This window comes from Chelonoidis abingdonii, chromosome 4, assembly GCF_003597395.2.
Source record: "Chelonoidis abingdonii isolate Lonesome George chromosome 4, CheloAbing_2.0, whole genome shotgun sequence".
NCBI classification, from domain to species: Eukaryota; Metazoa; Chordata; order Testudines; family Testudinidae; genus Chelonoidis; species Chelonoidis abingdonii.
The window spans coordinates 91002649-91024239 of NC_133772.1; the positions used below are offsets into that span (position 1 = coordinate 91002649).

General features: G+C 41.3%; 1 protein-coding gene across 1 annotated transcript in view; it reads left to right on the forward strand.

Moving 5' to 3' along the window:
• The first annotated feature begins 1041 nt into the window (after positions 1-1041).
• The window catches only part of INO80 (INO80 complex ATPase subunit), a 142299-nt gene continuing 121749 nt past the window's right edge, over positions 1042-21591 (forward strand). Inside the window, exons 1-2 of the mRNA XM_032769043.2 lie at positions 1042-1477; positions 21141-21326. Coding sequence (XP_032624934.1) covers positions 21184-21326 — 143 coding nt within the window. The 5' untranslated portion in view covers positions 1042-1477; positions 21141-21183. The remainder of the gene's footprint in view (positions 1478-21140; positions 21327-21591) is intronic.

Genomic DNA, 21591 nt, shown 5'->3' on the forward strand with positions numbered 1-21591 from the left:
TATACAATCTTGAACTTCTGGTCTAGAGTTCATATCCAGGTCTGATAGTTGTGAATTAAACTACTTGATGGGTTTTGATAGTTTACGCATGATGAGTGATTGGTCTCAGTCCAGGTCTCCATAACCAAATATATACATTGCAATACACCCCCATTAGCATGTGTACTGGTTGCTTCAGTAGTAGAAGCCAGGGATTGAATGGGCTTGAAGACTGAGCTGCTTCTCAATTTGGTGGTGATCCCTCTGGATTGACACTGGTGAGAAAACATGAAGAAATCATTTTTCATGGCACAGATTGTCTCTTTACTGTATTTAAATATTACCCAGCACAATGGTGCACCAGATCAGGCTTTTGAGTTCTTTCAAAATATAGTCTCTACTACTACTACTAATTCTCCACAGCTGTCAGGTTAGCAACTTGCTCTGGCACATTGGTGTACATCTTGCAACTCCCAGTCCTGCCCATTGTGGTCTTATTCAGCAGGGAAATCCTGTGCCTAGGTAAGAGTGTGCATATCTCTTGCATGCAGAAAGGAGCCACTTTGTGCCGTCACCCTACCCCCAGGAAGGGATGAGGCTGGAGGAAGGTGCAGTTGCAGGGCGGGGGAATCAGCAGTCCCTTAATCTCGCTAATCACTGCTGCCTGCCAGACGAGAGGGTGCCACAGCTGGGCTACTGCCCCTGCCCCTTGCTCGTGGCCCTGTCACAGTGCAGGGAGCTGGCAGGTGGCTGCTGGCTGTGCCCTGGGGCACCCTTGGGAGATGTAGGGCCTGCGGTGACCTGCCAGTGGGGCTTCCCCTCTAACTCCCTCCCCCGCTATACGCGCAGCCACCCAACCTGCCCACCCACAAGCACACGCCCATCCAACTATCAGACTCCGCCCCTCCTGATCCTAACCATCGCGAGGGTTTCCTCCTCCCTCACGCGAGATTTGCTGTCTCACCCCGGCCACCTTGGCCGAATCCCTTCGGCAATTTTCGTCATTGCCAGGCTCTACCAATCGGCCCTGGGAGCGCATCGATGAGCGCCGACCCCGCGCGATAAATGTATGGGGGGCGGCCCCGGGGTGTGGACGCGGAGGCTGTGCGGCTGTAGCGGCCATACGCGCGGGGCGGCGGTTGCGGGGTGGGGTTCGGGGTAACGGGTGGGAGTGCGGGGCTCGATTGTTTAGGCCTGGCCATGGCGTCTCTCCTCCCCCCCGCCATGGCTCCCCGTGTCCCTGCTCCTCTCCTCTCAGTGAGCGAAAGTGGCCGCCGCCGCCGTCCCATCGCCCGCAGCCGCCGCCTCCTCCTCAGCAGCAGCAGCGCGGCCGCCATCTTGGCGAGGCAGGAGCCGAGAGGGCCCTGCGGCAGGAGACAGGCTGAGCCAGCCCAGGCAGCGCAGGGCGAGAGGCCGGGTGGAGAGAGCGGGGGAGCCAACCCAGGAGACACTCCCAGCCCCCCGCCGCTCCCGCGCCGCAGCCGGGCCCGCCACCCAGGTGAGCTACAGCGGCGGCCGGGCAAGGGCACGCTCGGCCGGGGCGTAGAGGGCCTACAGGCGGCGGCAGGGCCCGGCCAGGCCGCAGCTTCTCCTCCCCCCGCTAAGCAGTGGCCGCAGCAGCCGGGTCTCTTCTTAAAGGGGCAGGTCTCTTCCCTCCTTCCCCGGGGACACACCCCGATATCAGCGCGGGGGGAGGGGCCCCCGGGCACGGTTGACTCTGGAGACCGCTTCGTCCCCCCGAGCGGGGGGAGGGGCGTGTGAGCTGAGCTGGGCTGGGCTGGGCTGGGCTGTGGAGCTGGCCAGGGCGATGTGTCCTAGCTGTATCTGTGAGGCCCACGTGCCCGGGAGCTGCACGACGCCGCAGCCAGCTGCGAGGTGTAGTCACACCTGTCATGCACACGCATAACAGTGTCACACCCGCTCTGCGTGTCGTGCTGGTACCTGGAGCACACCTGCAATAATACTGATACTTGCCGCTGCCTAGCGGAGGCAGTCAGGGTGCGTGGCACACCTGTACCTGGTACATATTTCCAGTATTGTTTCATGAAAGTGATAATCAGGGCCATGTGTCCTAATGGCACTTGTAGCACCGAGATGCAATAATGTTGCTCAAAAGCAAGGGTGCGGGGCTGTTTCATATCTGTACCTATATGCTCAAGCAATAATATTGCACAATGGTGCTTGTCGTTGCATGGCTAAAAGAGCTAGAACATATCCTATCTATACTTGTAACACACAGTACCAGCAAAGTGGCACACTGGCATTTGCTGTTGCACAAGCTAATGCTTCTATATATACAGTTGTGTATGCAGATAGAAAGCAGTATAGTTAAAATAAAGACAGGATAAATACGTATATCCTGAGTTTTGTCACTTTTCCTGAAATCTTACTGTTTGGACAGTAGATGCAGAGAGGGAATTAAGCTTGTGTGTTTGGTTAAAGATCTCCAGTAAACAAGTATCCATGATTTGATATTTATAATTATGGTTGGTGGTGAAAACTTTTCTACTGCTCTTCTTGACTGTAGGGTGTAAATCCATCCCAAACACACAGCTCCATAGAGACAGAACCACAACTGTCAGACTAAATATAATCCACCAAACACTAACTGTGCAATGTTCAAGTCTTTCACCCGCACACTGTAGCTTTCATCATGGGCAGCAAGAGGGAGCTGTAACTGTCCTTATGACATCACAGATGTGAATCGTATTTGTACATTTTGTATGTCATCAAGTAATCTTTCACTTATCATTCAGATGTCAGATTTCAGTACTAGTTTATTTTAGATCTTAGATACTTGTTTTTGTGTCTTGGAGTACGCGGTGTTGGCAAGATATGCATATTGAAATGTATACATACATTTTATTTTACTGTGCAGTTTAATCAAGTTTCACCAAATTTAGTCAAATCATCAAATCTGAGTATTCCAGATTCCATATCTTAAAAGAGTTAAAGGATTCTGAGATGTTTGTAAAATCAGCTTTACATTGGCTCCCACAATGTCCTGTACTGGGCAGTGGTGGTTATGAATTTTTTGTATAATTTAAATATGTGATGTAAGTATTAAAATCCTAATCTTGCAATGATTTTCATGTAGATGGGTCCCTGCACTTTATGTGTTGGGTGGGCACAGAGATTGGCTTATGAGGTGCTCATTGCATAATTAGAGTCTTCATTGATTAAAAGGTAACACATTAAGTTAAAATAAAATTTAAATATTTTGTTTATGCAGGTAAGTGCACAAGTCAGAAAATGTTGAACTAAGGCTTAGTGATCAAACTTAATTCTGCCTCCTTGCAAGAGTACATTACCGTACAATATCTATATGATCATATAATATTTCTCAATAATACACCTGTCTTTACTTTATCTTACTAATATGATCCCATATATAGTAAATTTTCATCTCAGTTATGCCATTTTTCCTTTACATGCACGTGGATATGTGACTACTGCTGTATTATTTTATACTAAAACTTGTTATTTATGGGTATTCTTTTAAAGTTTTAACAGTTTATATTTCCTTAATTTGAACAAAACTATATTAATACCGTTTAAACATTACTGTTGTGTGGTTGTACTTCCACCCACATTAAATATGTTTTTTCTTTACTTTAGTTGATGCAGTAATGAATTCTTCATGTGCTAATATAGTGGTTCACAAATGAATTTTTATTGTGGAGAAACATAGCGACACAGCAAATTCATTGTGGCTGCAGTTTTGGCAGTTAAAATATTATCCTAATGACAGTTTAGTCACGTGATTATTTGGAAGTGTCTTGTAAATAAAATAATAAATCAAGTGTAAAGAATAATGTGTGCTATGAATACCGCAAATGTTACATGGGTTTTTACTAACTATACATTTAAAAAAAAATGTAACAAAATTCTCATACTTCTTTTTGTAGCGCAGTAGTTGTAAATGTCAATGAACTTTTGTTTATTTCAAAAGGTTCTTGAGAAGGAATTGTTCATTTGTGGCCATTACTACTGGAAGAGAGAAACACTGAAGTCCCTGATGGCTGCATGCAGTCATGTGCTGCACTTTAGAACCACTATTCTAATGTATTTTTCATAAATAAGGCTGTGATTTAGTCACAGCGGTCATGAAAGTCATGGATTCTGTGACTTCCAAAGACCTCCGTGACTTCAGCCAGCCCTGGCTGGGAGCTGCAGAGTCCCCTGCCAGCAGGTAAACCTCCTGCAGCTCCAGGCCACGACAGGTGGCAGGGGGAACAATTGCCGCTCTTGGCCGCCACAGGCGGTGGGGTGATCCCTGTTGCTCTCGGGGCAGCCTGGCGATCCCCACAGCTCTTCGGTTCCATGGACGGCAGGAGGGACCTCACTGCTCTCGGGCAGGAGGAATCGCTGGGCTCTGTGGCAGCAGGCGGAACCCCCAGAGTTTGGAGCCGGCAGCGGAGGGAGACCCTGGAGCTCCCAGCACACCCGCAGCTGCCCAGGCTACTTATTTTATAATGGATATTTTTAGTAAAAGTTAGGGACTGGTCACAGGCTTCTGTGAATTTTTCATTATTGCCTGTGACCTGTCTCTGACTTTTACTAAAAATACCGTGACAAAATCTTAGCCTTATTCATAAATAATATCTTGAAACTAAAAATGATCTCGGATCGATATGTACAGTAATGACTAAACAAGAAATGGACTGCAACGTGAGTTGTTCTCAAGGTTTATGGAAAGGTTTTCTCTAACTCACTTTTTGCCAGTCTGTTCCCTGTGTCTCATTTATGTTTGCAAGGTAGTATTTTAATATTGTCTAGTGATTGGGGGAACAAGTTCTAACTCACTTGGTTATAATGTATAAATTCTATACCAAGCATACAGCCTGACAAGCCTGTGTGCTGGAAATCTCCTTAGGGACTGGCAGAAGAAAGATCTTCTCTCCTCTAATGTTCCACAGCCAATATTCCAGCCTGGCGTTGAAAAAACCTCCATGCCAATTGTACCCCAGCTATGCCGGCGGAAAGGCTGGTGTACCAGGATAACATCAGATGTCCTGAATTACCCTCAACATGCTACTTAATTCTCACTGTCTGGCAAGTGCATATGAAGCCCCTGTAGACAGGTGCTTCAAGGGGCACAAAATGTGCATAAGCCTTTGTGCAGGGGCTCCAGAAATTCAGTCCCCTGCCCCTCTAGACCTGTTTTTGCCCCTAATTGAACAGGTATATAGTCAATTGCATTGCTTGATTTCTCCAAATCACCTTTCTAGTCTGTAATTTACATTGGTAAAGGTGGCATCTGTGTTGCTGGAAGCAGTGTCAGACTTTTCTGTTTATTGGCTATATACATATGTATTAAGGTTTTCTCTTCTCCACTTGTGTATGTGTTTCCAATAAAACTGTCATACATGTTTGTAATTCCTTTTCTTACCTTGATTGGGATATTTGGATGTAATAATAATGAATCATTGTGTAGCTGGCTGTTTGATTAGGTAATATCAATCTGTAGCTGTATCATAGATACTACATTCAAAATAGCTAACAGAATTTAATTGATCTTCATCCCACTTAATTCCTTTCTTGAAAAAATAATGCAAAAAAAGTAATGTAGCAAAAGGAAATGTACTATAGAAAGATAATAATACAAATTCAGATATTAGGGCCATCAATCAGAGAAGGCAAAGAAATGATCTCTCTCTTTTTTTAAATCCTAAATTGAAAAGGGGCGCAAATGGTGTTTTGGGTTTTTTTTCCAGGTGTATGTATGCAGGTAGTCAAAGTAATTTGTATTTGTTCGGGGTCAACATTAATGGGGACTGAAATTTAAAGGTTCATAAAATTAAATTTTCTTTGCCAGCCTGCAGTCTTTTGCTAATAAATATACTCGCTCGTTACCCTGAAGTTATATTGAGAAATATTTCTTCAGAAAAAAGAATAAATGGGGACTACCCTTGGTTTACTAAGGCCTCGTGTATGCCATGAGGTACTGCTGGGGGGAATTCTGTGCCAAAAAATTAAAAATTCTGTGCACAGTATTTTTAAATTCTGCAAATGTTGTCAAAATAACACACACAATCACTCTAGTTTCAGTTATTTTGATAATTTGTTTCAAAATACCTGTCAGTGAGTATGTCTGTAATACAGGGGAAAAACAGATTCAGGAATTTTTTTTTTTTTTGACAAATAGGTTCCTTACTAGACAAATCAGCACAGAACTTTGAGAATTCATTTAAATTACACTGCAGAAACATATTTCTTGCACCCCTCAGAAGCAGTTCAAAGGCGTGGGGTGTCAGGGGTAATGGAGTAGCTAAGGGAGAGGGAAGGAGCCTGGGAGTGAACCTGGAGGGAGTTGGGTTTTTTGGGAGGGGGGTTATGAGGGAGTTGTTGAGCCTCCCTCATGCAGGTCCTGGCTGACTGCTAGCCTCACCCATTCCGTCAGGCACATCACCCTCTCTCCCTGTGTGGCCCTGCAGTCCCCCTACCATTTAGCCTCTGGCTTAATGCTGTCACTCCACTGGCTCCTCAGCCCTGCCCTGGTCTGCCCCCCACTAGCCCTTCTGAACTCCAGGACCCCCCATCAGCCCCATATGCCCCACTCTGTTTTCTCCCACCATATCCCGTGCCTCCTAACCTGGGCTCTGTGGGCAGGGTGGTGTTATGAAGGCAGCAAGCTACTGGTTGTTCTGGTGCCACAGTGGCCTCTGGTGGGGGAAAGACAGAATACATTTTGGGCAGAATGTATTTTCTATGCATAAAAAAAAAAATTCTGCATTTGCGGTGCAGGAATTTCCCCAAGTGTGTATGAGGGTTTACCTATATGGGTATACTGGGAAACCCTTCAACTGTAGACACAACTCATAACTTAACTTAAAGCCCTCTTTTGCTGGTATATCTTTTACTATATATATATATATATATATATATATATATCAGACGTGTACCCAGAAGCCTTATACTGCAAGACAAACCCAAGAAAGAAACCAACGGGACTCCACTGGCCATCACATACAGTCCCCAGCTAAAACCCCTCCAATGCATCATCAGGGATCTACAGCCCATCCTGGACAATGATCCCACACTTTCACATGCCTGGGTGGCGCCACAGCTCCTCGTCACAGACACGCCTGCAACCTGAAACATATTCTTCACAACAGTAACTCACATTGCACCATAGTCAACTCTAGCTCGGAACCAATCCATGCACAACTCCGTATGCCACCGTCTGATCCACCTATCTACACACAGCGACACCATCGCAGGACCTACACAGGTCAGCCACAACCGAATCACCGGTTCATTCACCTGCACGTCAACCATGTAATATTATTGCCATACATATGCCCAGCTTATAGTGACCCATTCATTGTACATTCGGACCCAAACTGTGACAGTCTGCTTGACTGGAAGAGAGGGATATGGACACAGATCAGATATGTAAGAAATGTCAATATTGACAGTTAAAACCCTGTAGTAAGAGATAACAACTTACAACCTCTCTACCACACATATAGCAGACCTTAAGGTGGCATTCCCAGCAAAAAACTTCACGAGACTAGACTTCAAAGGAAACTGCTGAGGCTTCAGTTCATCTGCAAATTGACACCAATCAGCTCAGGATTTAAACAAGACTTGTGAATGGCTTGCCAACTACAAAACCAGTTTCTCCTCCATCTCTTTTCACATAGCATGCTAGAACAGCTCTCCCCCTGAACACACTGTATACTCTAGCTTTGCTTGCTAGTTATATTACCTGCCCCTTGGAAATTTCCACTACATGCATGCTACACGATGGATTACCCACGAAAGCTCATGCTCCAAAACGTCTGTTAGTCTATAAGGTGCCACAGGATTCTTTGCTGCTTTTACAGATCCAGACTAACACAGCTACCCCTCTGATACTATCTTTTACTAGTTACCCAAGCAAATTAAGCTGTGCTGGCTAAAGCAGTCTGGTATAACTGCATCTGCACTGGGGCTTTTGCTGGTTAAAAACACAGTAAACGAAACTGCATCCTTAATTGGCATGATTTATACTGGGAAAAGTTTCTAGTGTGGATGTGGCCTTTAGCCTCTTTGTGTATGTTTGCTTTTAAATTGGATGCTTACCTGGGGAACATTGTTGCTGTTGATGATATTTCTTGTACCAGTCTGATGTAATGTTTTATATGTCACAATGGAGAATTTTCCTGGAAAAAGAAAAATGAAATGTATCTCTTAGAGAGCGGAGGGAAATACAATTTGTCTGGGATTCTTTGGCTGTGGATAAACTCTTGTAGTGGGTCTCAGTTAGAATGCAAAACATGAAGGGTTGGATGAGGGGAAACATTAGTGACAAAAGTGTGAAGGAACTGTAGAGGCCTGATAGGTTGTGTTCTAATTGTCCTGGGTTCAGTTCTTAGGCCTTATCTATGAATGTTCTAGTAGCGTACCTATTTCAATTAGGGTATGACTCTTGTGGCTTTTAAAAAAAAGGTTATACTGGGAAAAGCCCAATGTGGACACACTTATACTGGTATAAAGATACATTATACTGAACATAAAACATAAGAATGGTCATACTGTGTCAGACTAGAGGTGCATCTAGCCCAGTATCCTGTCTTCTGACAATGGCCAATGCCAGGTGCCCCAGAGGGAATGAACAGAAGAGGTAATCATCAAGAGATCCACCCCCTGTCGCTCATTCCCAGCTGCTGGCAAACAGAGGCTAGGGACACCATTCCTGCCTATCCTGGATAAAAGCCATTGATGGACCTATCCTTCATGAACATAGTTAGTTTTTTTTTAACCCAGTTATAGTCTTGGCTTTCACAACATCTTCTGGCGAAGAGTTCCACGTGTTGACTGTGTGCTGTGTGAAGAAATACTTCCTTTTACTTTTCAACCTGCTGCCTATTAATTTCATTTGGTAGATTGTGTGTTACGAGAAGGAGTAAATAACATTTCCTACTACTGGTATAGTTTATTCCCCTTCTTGTCTGGGAATAACTTTGTCCACAGTGTGGAGGATTGTACCATTTTCACTGTACAGTATAGTTTAAGTAATACAACTTACTACTGTAGACAGGGACTTAGTACTGCTGTCTGCCTCTCTCTTTTCCTTCCCCCAGGCCAGCAGCACTGTGCAAACATGTCAGAGGTGGCCTATTCTGCCTCAGAGGAGTTCCTTTTTTGTCATTAGCAGGGTGAAGTTATTCAAACCATAATTTTAATCACTTTAAAAAAATTGATTTGAAACAAGGCTTTGTAAAGCTAACATGAAAATGTGTGATATTGCAACTTTAGATTTAAATTGATAGTGAACTAAATCAGTAATGTATCAGAGGGATAGACGTGTTAGTCTGGATCTGTAAAAGCAGCAAAGAGTCCTGTGGCATCTTACAGACATATAAGAGCATGAGCTTTCGTGGGTCAATACCCACAAAGTGGGTATTCCTATATGTCTATTAGTCTATGAGGTAATCAGTAATCCTGATTTGGGTTTGTTTTTTTTAAATGGCACAGCTGGTAGAGTATCCTGTTTGAGTTCTGTGAAACTATTAGGCAAAAAGAAAATATTGAAAGTAAAGGCCCTGATCCTGCAACTGCTTAAGCAGATATGTAATTTTACTTGCATAAATAGTACCGTTGACTTCAGTAGACTACTCGTGTTCAAAACTAACATGTTTATAAGTGTTTGCAGTATAAGGGGCGCAATTGTATTTTTATTCAACTTTTCTTTTAGTGGCATAAAGTCTTTATCACTTCAAAACAAAAGTGGTTCAGTGTTAATAGAGGTTCAATGTATTAGCAAAATTATTAATTTTTTTTAAACACAGGCCAGAATTATCAAAATTGGACACTTAAGGTAAGACTCAGTATTTAGGCATGTAAGGATGGATATTTAAAAGTACTTAAGTGACCTAAGAGCACAGGTCCCATTGACTTCAAATGGCCACTGCTGATGCAACATTTAAACTTTCTTGACTCATGGAAGTATATTGGAATGTGATGTAGGTGACAAATATACCACAAGCTATTTGCTTTCAGCTTTGTTTTGCATATGTGTTCTCATAGTAAGGATGTTAGTGATGACCTGGACTTGCCATTTTCAGCACAGATAAATATTTTAAGTGTAAAACTTCTCTATAGAAAATCCTTCTGCAAAATCTGAAATTCTATTAAGAATTTGAAAACTAATAATAAAAAGTACAAAATACCCACTTTAGCAATCAGAGACTATAAAATGGGAAGAAAATAAACTAGTAACATAATAAAAATGTTTGAAATAAGAATATATTTTGTTGTTTTTTTAAAAATTCATGATTTTTGAATTCACTCTACTCAATAATTCTCTCTCCAGCTGATTAGAGGACAGTGTCAATGATCTCCAAAGAAAGTCTAGTCAGCTTTTCACTAGCAGGTTGATGGGTTATCACACTGTTTGGCCTCAGTATTGAATGCAAAGGAGGAGAAAACAGCAATCCTTTGGGTTTCAGCTAGGATGTAGAGGTTCTGAGGCATGCAAAAAAAATGTAAGACAAGGATCATGAAGAAAGATCCATTGTTGCAACTAGACATGCATAAAAATTCTCTCTTTTTGAAGTGAAATGTAATTTGTAAATTGTTTACATGTCATATATAGGGCTTCTGGTCTGTTGTAAAAGCATGTTGAAATCAAAGTCAGCAATAGCCAGCAAATATTTGTTTAAACTGGAAAGCCCAGTGTTTTAAAGCTGAGCTTTCTCTGTGCTTCTAGAAGGCAATGTGTTTGCTGTTGTTTAGTAGAAATAAATGCCAAAACTTTGGAAGCCCTTAATATAAAACATAACTAATTGCTTCCGAACATGTCCTTGGAGAGTTCTCCTCTAGTGCTGTTTGTTGACTGACTAGACATTGTAATAGGCAGATTTAAAAAAAAAGCAAACAAAAACACCACATCTAAATTATAGTTCAACTAAATAGTGATCTAAAAGCAGTGTCTGTGGGCAAGATACTTAAAAATTAGCTTCAACCTCAAGTATTTCTCAGTGTGTCTTGATTAAGGTTAATCAAGGTTACTCCTACCCAGTTTGAAGGTGGTTAGAACTCTAAACCCATTGGCATGACTTCAGGTTTGCCTTAAATAATTTAGAGAGTCACGTAAGAATGGCCCTACTGGGTCAGACCAAAGATTCATCTAGCTCAGTATCCTGTCTTCCAACATGGCCATGCCAGATGCCCCAGAGGGAATGAACAGAACAGGTAATCATCAAGTTATCCACCCCTTGTCACTCATTCTCAGCTTCTGGCAAACAGAGGCTAGGGACACCATTGATGGACCTATCCTCCATGAATTTATCTAGTTCTTTTTTGAACCCTGTTATGGTCTTGTCCTTCACAACATCCTCTGGCAAGGAGTTCCACAGGTTGACTGTGCATTTTGTGAAGAAATACTTCCTTTTATTTGTTTTAAAGCTGCTGCCTATTCATTTCATTTGGTAACCCCTAGTTCTTGTGTTGTGAGAAGTTGTAAACAACACTTCCTTATCTACTTTCTCTACACCAGTCATGATTTTATAGACCTCAATCATATCGCCACTTAACTGTCTCTTTTCCAAGCTGAGAAGTCCCAGTCTTATTAATCTCTCCTCATATGGAAGCCGTTCCATACCCCTAATCATTATTGTTGCCTTTTGTGAACCTTTTCCAATTCCAATATATCTTTTTTGAGATGGGGCGACCACATCTGCACACAGTGTTCAAGATGTGGGCGTACCATGGATTTATATAGAGCAACATGATATTTTCTGTCCTATTATCTATCCTTTTCTTAATGATTCCCAGCATTCTGTTTCGTCTTGCACACTTGGTACCCAATGGGCCCTTATTTTTAGACTTAGTCCTTTTTGTCAATCTCCGCCCTTTCCCCCTCTCTCTCCTTTCTTTTTACACCCAACTATATTTCGAAGAGGCAGAGATTTTAGGACATTATTTTGTCACTGTCAGTGATTTGAGTTAACAATGGCAAAATCTGAATGTCATTTTAATTTTTTTATTTGGTTGTTACATATTAATAGGGTCAAATATGCCCACTAGTGAAAGCGGTAAACTTCATTCATTCCTATATCACAATTTTAGTCAGATGTAAAGATCAGCAGTAGAACCACAAAAAAGGATAGCGAGAAAGCTGCCCTGAACAATCTATAAGAGAAGTATCTGAATAGTACTTGATATTATGACCCAAGGACTTCTTGATGCCAACTGGCATAAGGTTAACAGGAATTCCCTGGGTTTGGTATTTGGTGAACTAGAACGTAAAGAGCATCATGTGAGGTCTCTTTAGAAAGATTGTGTTATTCAAGTCATCAAAATCATTGCAGAAATGTATGTATGGATGTTGTATAAGCATTTAGATATATAAATACTGAAAAGTATGTTCTTAAGATCTGTATCTAGGGCTGGGCACAAGCAAATGTGAAAAGCAGGTTCTCTTTCAAACAAGAAATGTTTCTCTGTCTGTCTGCTTACATATAAATTAAGTATTATATGGTTCACAATGGACCTCCAACTCTCAAATATGAACTGAATGCCAGTGAAAGATAGTGAAATCTTCAGAGAGAGGAAATTAACAGGAAGAGGTAAATAGCAGGTGTTACCCTGTTTAGGAGTAATACAATTAACTTTTGAAACTATATCTGGAGTACAGAGGAACCCCTATGTATTCCATCAGTCTGAGAAGACAAGCTCTCAACAGGCTTGATTTTATGAGAGAGCGCCTCAACCAAACTGGTGGAAAACGCTGGAGAAAATTTTGGGTGAGATAAGCTTCTTTAGACAGAAGGATAACTTGTTAGTTAGGTTTAGACTTTAGATTGTGTGCTGTGATGTTACTTTATATGTTACCATTTGTTCCCATCTCTCATACTAGTTTTTATTTGAATCGCCAACCATTCTTAAGTAAAGAAATAATCTTAAATTCTTTCCTTTTTGCTTTATAATTGAAGTCAAGCACGGTGTGTATTACAGGAGTGGTGCTCTAAGGTAAAACTGGTGAACTGAGATACACTGTTTCGTTGGAAACATAGGATCTGGGATTTCTGTGGGTATCCATTGATCAGGGCTGGCTACCACAGAAAGACACTTTGAAGTGGGGGTCAGGTGCATTTGTTGTCAACCTGCAAGGCAAAGACAGGTCTGATGCAGCGCAGAGGAGAGTGCTTGAGTGACTAACGGGGTGGTTGTGTTAGGAAACTAATACTTAGCAGGTACAGACAAGTCTCCCTCGCTCTGGAGGCAGGTGGTAACAAGCTGACTCACAGCTCTGGGTACCCCAGGAAGCTTCACAGATATAGGCCCCCTTAATTAGTACAGTCTATAGGCTACATGGAAATTAAAGACTTCTCTCAATTAGAAGTATTATAATGTTTACTATTAACGGATCATCAAAGATAAACATAACCACACAGAAATAAGTAAAAATATTGAAATATCTTTTACCTAAATAATATTGCCATTTTAAATATATATCTGCATTAATTTTCACAAAAAGGTGCCGTAACACTCTGAGTTACATATTTCTTAAGCTTGTTTAAAAAGCCCTGTGGAAGCTCCAAAATTTGCAAATTTGTATTCCTTTAAAGATCTTTGGGGTTGCTGGATACAAAGTAATACACATCTAAAACCATCATCTCTGAATAGTTTCCTTGCTGTTCTCTGTCACTGCAAATATGGAAAAATCTCTATGCACATTACAGTTTTTTGCATTTGAGAAAATAAAATGTCTTTAAAATTAAAATTATGTGGGTAGTTGCAGTAGATAGTCAAGAACCACTATGAGAGTATTGTGTAAGTTTAAAAAAAAATAAAAAAAAATCCATGATAAATTCAGTGATTGACTGGACCTTTGTTCTGTCTACAGTATGACTGTAAAAATGATTTAATGAATTTGTCCTCAGCAGAGTTTTAGTATGTTTAAGAACATGTGTTAAATTCAGAAGTTTTATTTAGTTATTCAGAGCAAGATATTGATTACCCAGTATAGCTGAATTGAGAAGGGTATTCTAGCAACCAACATTATATGTAAAGCTTATTTAGATAAGAATGCCTTGCATAAAGAGGCTAAGTATAATGCAGTCTTCCACTTGTTTTCATACAAATCCTGTACGTGGAATATGAATGGCATTTACCACATAATAAAATATAAGAAAGTTCTCTTCTGTCTCAAGTGTGGAAGTGGCTATTACCCTAACTCAGGAAACACATCTAAATACTTCAAAATACAATTAATTGGGCGGGGGGGGGGGAGGAGATTATATATATCTCTGTTCTGTCTGATTTATTTACTAATTGTTCCCAGCACACAAATAAATCATTTATGAGAGGAGACTTTAGTGCCACATTTAAAATTTGGGTTAGATGAAATTCCCCCAATTTACAGATTAGCAAAAAATCTAAAACCTTCAATTCTGTCCTTATGGGAAAAAATGTAGTTGATGTCTGGTGGCTGCTAAACCCAAGAAGTAAAGAATCTACTTTCAAAGTTCATGATTCCTCATCTGTAATAAGTTTGATTTTCATAAATGCTGAAAAAGTCTCAAAATATTTAGCTTCTGAGGCTCTGATCCTGCTAAAAGTATGCATGATCTTAGTTATTATCTATATTTGGGAAAAAGTTGGATGATGTATTCATATGCTGCTGCTGATGATGATATACTTCCCACTGCAATGGTAACTAAGGGGAATATTAAACAAGAACTGTTCAAGTTAGACATTTTAAAATCATCAGGTCTGGGGAACTTGCATCCGGGAGTTTTAAAACAGCTGGCTGAGATGCTTTTTAGACCATTAATTAATTAATTAAGTATATGAACACTGGAGAAGTTCCAGAGGACTGGAAAAAAACCTAATGTACCAATATCTGGAAAGAGTAAACATGATAATATGGATAATTACAGGCCTGTCATTGATCCTTGGTAAAGTAGTGGAATTGCTGATACAGGGCTAGATTTTAATAAAGAATTAAAAAAGGTTAATTAATGACAGTCAGTATGGGTTTATGGAAAATAGACTTTGTCAAACTAACTTGATATCTTCAAGAGACAAGGTGGGTGAGGTTAGTATCTTTTATTGGACCGATTTCTGTTGGTAGGAGAGACAAGATAATGAAATTACAGTTTAGGTTGATAAAGGTAATAGTGTTGATGGAATATATTTAGACTTCTGTAAGTCATTTAACTTGGTGCCACACAACATTTTTATTATAAAACTAGAACTATACAAAATCAGTATGGCACACACTAAGTGGATTAAAAATTGTCAGTTTTTCAAAATGTAATTGTAAATAGTGAATCATTGAGTGGGTGTCTTTCTAGCCAAGACCTACAGAGATCAGTTCTTGTCCCTCCTCTATTTAAGACTTTTATCAGTGATCTGGAATAAAACATAAAATCATTACTGCTTAAATTTGATGATGACAAAAAGATTGGGGGAGTGGTAAATAATGAAGAGGACGTGTCACTGATATAGAACAGTCTGGATCGGCTGGTAAGTCGGCCTCAGGCAAAGATGTTTCTATGTGGCCAAATGTAAGGTCATATTCTTAATTTCCATATATGTAGGCCATACTTGAGGGATGGGGCTCTGTCCTGGGAAGCAGTGACTCTGAAAAAGATTTAGGGGTCATGGTGGATAATCAGCTGAACATGAGCTCCCAGTGTGAATGTGATCCTTGGGTGTGAAAATGGTGAATATCAAAGAGTAAAGAGGTTATATTACCTCTGTATTTGGCACTGGTGGAACTGCTACTGGGTTACTGTGTCCAGTTCTAGTGTGTCTAATTCAAGAAGGATGTTGATAAATTGGAGAGGGTTCAGAGAAGAGCCACAAGATTGATTAAAGGATTAGAAAACATGCTTTTATAGTGAGAGATTTAAGATCAGGCTATTTAATTTATCAAAGATGGTTAAAGGATGATTTGATCAGTTTACAACTACTTGCCTGGAGTATAGAAATTTGATTATAGAGGGATCTTCAGTTTAGTAGACGAAGGTGTAACAGGAATCAGTGTCTGGAAGTTGAGGGGAAACAAATTCAGATTAGAAATCAGATGCAATTTTTTAATAGTAGTGGTAATTAACCATTGGAACAATTTACCAAGGATTGTGGTGGATTCTCCATCTCTGGAAATTTTTAAATCAAGACTGCATAGTTTTCTAAAAGATATATGCTCTAGTTCAACCACACCCTTTGAACTTGAAGTAGAATTCAGGTCAGTGAAGTCTTATGGCTTGTGTTATGCAAGAGATCAGACTGTGTAAACTCAGAAATCCTTTCTGGCCTTGAAATCTACAAATCTTTACTAAGTCCTTGCAGAATCAGGGCCAAAAATGGATACAGTACTCATTTCAGATGATGTGCCTGAAGACCCAGACCCTTGACTAAAAAGCACAAGCTAAAAATAAAACACATTTGTTCACTTCAGTCATTGAAAAAATGTAGCAATATTTTGATATAAATAACCAAGGGGGAAATCTCCTTTCAAGTTTTGTGACATTCAAGGATACCTTTTGAGAAATTGGTACTACACATATGACACAAACCAGAAGAATTATTTAGAAGGCAATTGATCTTGGCAACGAAACTATAAAACTCTTCAACAGCTGATTTATGGTGCTTTCCAAGAAACAAAATCTCAAACTGAACAAATTTATTTGCAGCTGAACATCATTATCCCATAGGTAGGGCCCTACCAAATTAATGATCCGTTTTTATCAATTTCATGGCCAGAGGGTTTTAAAGTTGATCAATTTCACGTTTTCAGCTGTTTACATCTGAAATTTCAGTGTTGTAACTGGGGATCTCTACCTAAAAGGTACTGGGAAGTGGGTCTGATCTACCCCCTTCCTCCCCCGAGCTGCCATGCAAGGGAAGGACAATTCTTGTCCCTCCCCAGCCCAGTAGGGACTTGAAGCTGGGAGCTGGAGCACTCCCAGCAGCAGAGGAATATTGGATCCATCTCCACACGTCTCCTCCAGCTGCAGGAACCTCTGGGGCTGGAGCTTCCTGCAGCAGGGGAAAGCACTCTTGAGGTGGGTTTGATCTCCCTGGGAGAGCTGCCCTACATGGAAGGACAAGTCCTGTCCCTCACCAGACCAGCAGCAAGAGGGAGATCAGATTTCACAGGGAAGGGCTTATTTCACAGGCCACATCTACGCTACGGGATAATATCGAATTAGCCAAAATCGGTTTTATAAAACTGATATTATAAATTTGATTTCATGCGGCCACACTAGGCACAGTAATTCAGCGTTGTGGGTCCATGGTCCGAGGCTAACGTCGATTTCTGAAGCATTGCATTGTGGGTAGCTCTTCCGTAGCTCTCCCATAGTTCGCACAGTCTCCCCCGCCCCTTGGAATTCTGGGTTGAATCATTATTGTCGTGGGTGGTTCTGGGTAAATGTCGTCAGTCATTCCTTCCTCCGGGAAAACATCAGCTGACAATCCTTTCGCGCCGTTTTTCCCTGGATTGCCCTGGCAGACGCCATAGCACGGCAACCATGGAGCCCGTTCAGCTTTTTTTTTCCAGCACCGTATGTGTACTGGGGGGGAGGTTGCCGCGGAGAGAGAGGCGATACTCCAGCGCTACACAGCAGCATTCACTTGCTTTTGCATGATAGCAGAGATGGTACCGTCGTTCTGTACCGTCTACTGCAGAGAAAACTGGCAATGAAATGACGGTTATCTCTCCCCTCTGTGACTGTCCGTTGCTATCATGAGTGCCCCTGTCTGAAATCGGCCGGGGGCACAACGCAAAAGCAAATTGGGATTGACTCTCCCCAAGTCAATCCCTCCCTTATGGTTCTAAAATAGAGATCAGTCATGCCTAGAATAAGGGGCAAGTGTATTAGAGGACCGTGGTATCAGAGAGCACAGCTGCTCTGTGTCAGTATCACAGGGGTGCCCCTGCAACAACCCCACACGTTGCTTCCCTTCTCCCCCAAACCTTCCTGGGCTACGTGGCAGTGTCCTCCCATTTGTGTCATGAAGTAATAAAGAATGCAGGAATAAGAAACATGAGTATTAGTGACATAAAATGAGGGGAGGCAGCTCCCGGCGCGATGATAGTCCAGGCAGGACATTAAGCGGTGTGGGGGAGAGGAGCCCAGATGCTGCTGCTATGACAGTCCAGGCAGTACAGAATCTTTCTTTACACAGGAAAGGAGGGGGCTGAAGCCCCCAGTTGCTATGATGAAGCTAGTTATTACCGTTCTGTCCTATCTACTTGGGAGTAACAGCCAATGTTGGCCTCAATGTCAACATGTAGATCATGAGGGACGATTACTAGTCCTACTGCAGCCGTCTGACACCAGGAGGGGGAGAGAGAGAGCGCGATACTGTCTTCACTGCTGCAGCATCGTGTACCAGCAGCACATTCAGTACAGATAGGGTGACATTGAAGAAGTCAAGAAATGATTTCTTTCCCTTTCTTTCACGTGGGGGGGGGAGAAACTGAGGAGCTATTCCCTGAACCACGCCAGACACTGTGTTTTGAACCTTGGACATTGGGAGCTCAGCGCAAGAATGCAAATACTTTTCAGAGACTGCTGTGGAGTGGGATAGCTGGAGTCTCAGTACCCCCTCCATCCATGACGTCCATTGTCTCTGGCTTCCCGTTACGCTGTCACGCAGCGCTGGTGTATCCTGGAGATTTTTTTCAAACGCTTGGCATTTTGTGTCTGTAACGGAGCTCTAATAGAACAGATTTGTCTCCCCATACAGCGATCAGATTCCATTGTCTCCCGTACGGTCCAGCTGGAGCTCTTTTTGGAGTTTGAGACTGCATCGCCACCCATGCTGATCAAGCTCCACGCTGGGCAAACAGGAAATGTAATTCAAAAGTTTGCGGGCTTTCCTGTTTACCTCCTGCTGCATCCGAGTTCAGATCGCTGTCCAGGGCGGTCATGGCGCACTGGGGATACCACCCGGAGGCCAATAACGTCAGATTCCGTCCACACTAACCATAATCCGATATGTTAATATCGAATTTAGCGGCTACTCCTCAATTGTCGGGGTGGAGTACAGAAATCGATTTAAAGAGCCCTTTATATCGATATACAGGGCGTTGTAGTGTGGACGGGTACAGCGTTAAATCGATTTAACGGTCTTTAAATCGATTTAAACGCGTAGTGTAGACCAGGCCACAGTCTGTGACTTGTTTTTTCACTGCCATGAAATTGGTAGGGCCCTTCACATAGGGATAAGTAGCTCTCATATGCACGGTAACTTTTTTTGAATTTGGACGTAAAACCAATCATATGTGTTCAAAAATAAACTTTCTTATTACAGTCCTGACCATTATGCCTGTATTTGTAACAGAAGAAAACAAAAGAACAATTGATAAGGTTGTAGTAGAGACATTCTCAAAGTCTGCTAAACACTTATTTACCTTGAATAACGTCAGCAACATAAATATTTCAGGCTTTTTTGGAGAACCTAAAATCCTGAAGGTAGATAATGAACAGTTTGAAGCAAAAAGGTTATTTGGATTAGTGTTAGACAACCCAGGAGCTTTCAGTAACATTACTAAATGGACTGGGTAAGAAAGGAATTTGGATGATTTTTAAAAAAATACATAAGCAAAAAACCACATAGGCAATAGTTGATATTAAACTGTTGCGCCTTTTGCTATACTTAGTTTTAGACTGTAAGCTCTTTTGGGCAAAAATTTGTAGTATGTTTGTAAACCAAATATCAAGCACACCTTGTGGCACTATGAAAGTAATAGTTATGATACGCATGAAGAAAAAATTGAGATGCATGAGGAAAAAAATACATTGTAGCTTCAACTGTGAACTTAAGCAGGTACACTCAAAAAGTTCTTCTCCTGTGTTGGTTTTTGTCACTCCTTTCTCTTCCAGAACACCTTTATATAAGATTCAACTGAAAAAAGGATTCTCCAACTTTTTTTAATCTCTGGGTTGCAGGTATGCAGTTCATATGATACATGTGGCTGCCCATTTCATTCAAAGATCAGCTTGTTTCCTTTAATAACGGTGAATGTTTCAGTACATGATTCTTACTTTCATCAGTTGGATTCTTTGTACTTCCTCTGTTCCTACCTCTATTATTTGATATAAGGTATTGTTATACTAGATCAGGCCATTGCTCAGTCTCTCTGCAAATAGACCATAAATACCTATAGGAACATATAGAGAACTTATTTGGCCAAGTTAACATTGCTGTGGAGATTCTAGTTTGTGCATTTCCTGATATATTTTTTTTAAACTATGCAGCATTAGTATTGCTTTAACAGATTTTGCAGCTTATATATGTATATAAAGTTGTGTAATTTAACATGCCCAGAATTTTGTATTCCTATTCTTAGTGACCATATATTGAAATAAAGTGCTTGTCAGCTAGCCAAAGAGAGGAACAGAAGTTTTATGAGCTGGGGACAAAAGTGATCAGTGATATATCAACACTAGAATAGCATAACTGCTGGCTTGTTTTGAAACTCTTATTTCAGGCAATTGGTTGACCAGTGTGCTTGAAATAATCTCTTATTAAAATTATTGCCATATTTAAAGTGCTGTAGAAACAATAATGATTCCCCATAACAATTTTATGAGGTAGGTATGTATTACTGTTCCCATTTTATAATGCAGACTGAGGCAGAGTGGTGAGGTGACTTGTCCAAGACCACACTGGTGGCAGAGTCCACAATAAAACTAACATTGGGAATGGGCTTTCCTGACGCCACACCCCATTAGTATCTCCAGAACCCAATACTTAATAGAAGTCAACCCTCTGTGTTTCTAATATCTAGGTGCCAGCAGTTAGGCCTGTTTTTAACAGGATGAAAGTGCACTACAGAAAAGCACAACAACTTTGTTTATTATTATTATTATTATTTTATTATTTCTTACTGCTAAAGAGTTTTTTGTTCCCAGACAGTTTTGTCAATTTTATTTCATGGAATGTTTTTGGGAAACATGTTTCACATCCCAGTCATTCCAACTTTCCATTATTCTCTGGCTAGTCTTTCAGTTACTTCAGAAATCTCTAGTTTGTAAGCTCTTTTGATCAGGAACCCTGTTTTTCTCTGTCTTCTATGAAGTGTTTAGCATCTTTTGGGGTTCTATAAAATAATATGCAATACATTCTGCCAGCGCACTTAATTCCGTCTCTTCGGTCCCTGGTAAGTGAGGTAATAGTAATCGGTGCATTTTGTTCTCACCTAGCTGTGTGTTTGGAGGCATCAGTGCATGAGGACAGATTTGTTCTATGGCCTCGGAGCTGGGTGCCAGGGAGGATGGCAGCTGCACAGAGCTGGCAAAGCCCCTCTATCTGCAATGTCTGGAGAGAGCTCTGCGATTGGATCAGTTTCTACGGCAGACATCCACCATCTTCAACAGGAGTATATCCAGGTACCAAAAACCTATCCTGTTTTAGGTTGGGAACACCCAGAAAAGAGACATTGTATAGTATTGTTTCTAGGCAGCCCCCATATTAAGGGGTTAGTAACCACTTGTACAAAGTATAAATCCTGCTTTTTCAAGGATTTTTGTTCTCTGGTCTTTTTACCTAACATTGGTTGGTTACTTGGCTCATTGTTAGCCAAGATACTGTATAATGGTCAAGAATTCTTTTTGTCAGTTTTTACTAAAAAGTAGGCTTAGTTTATTATATCTT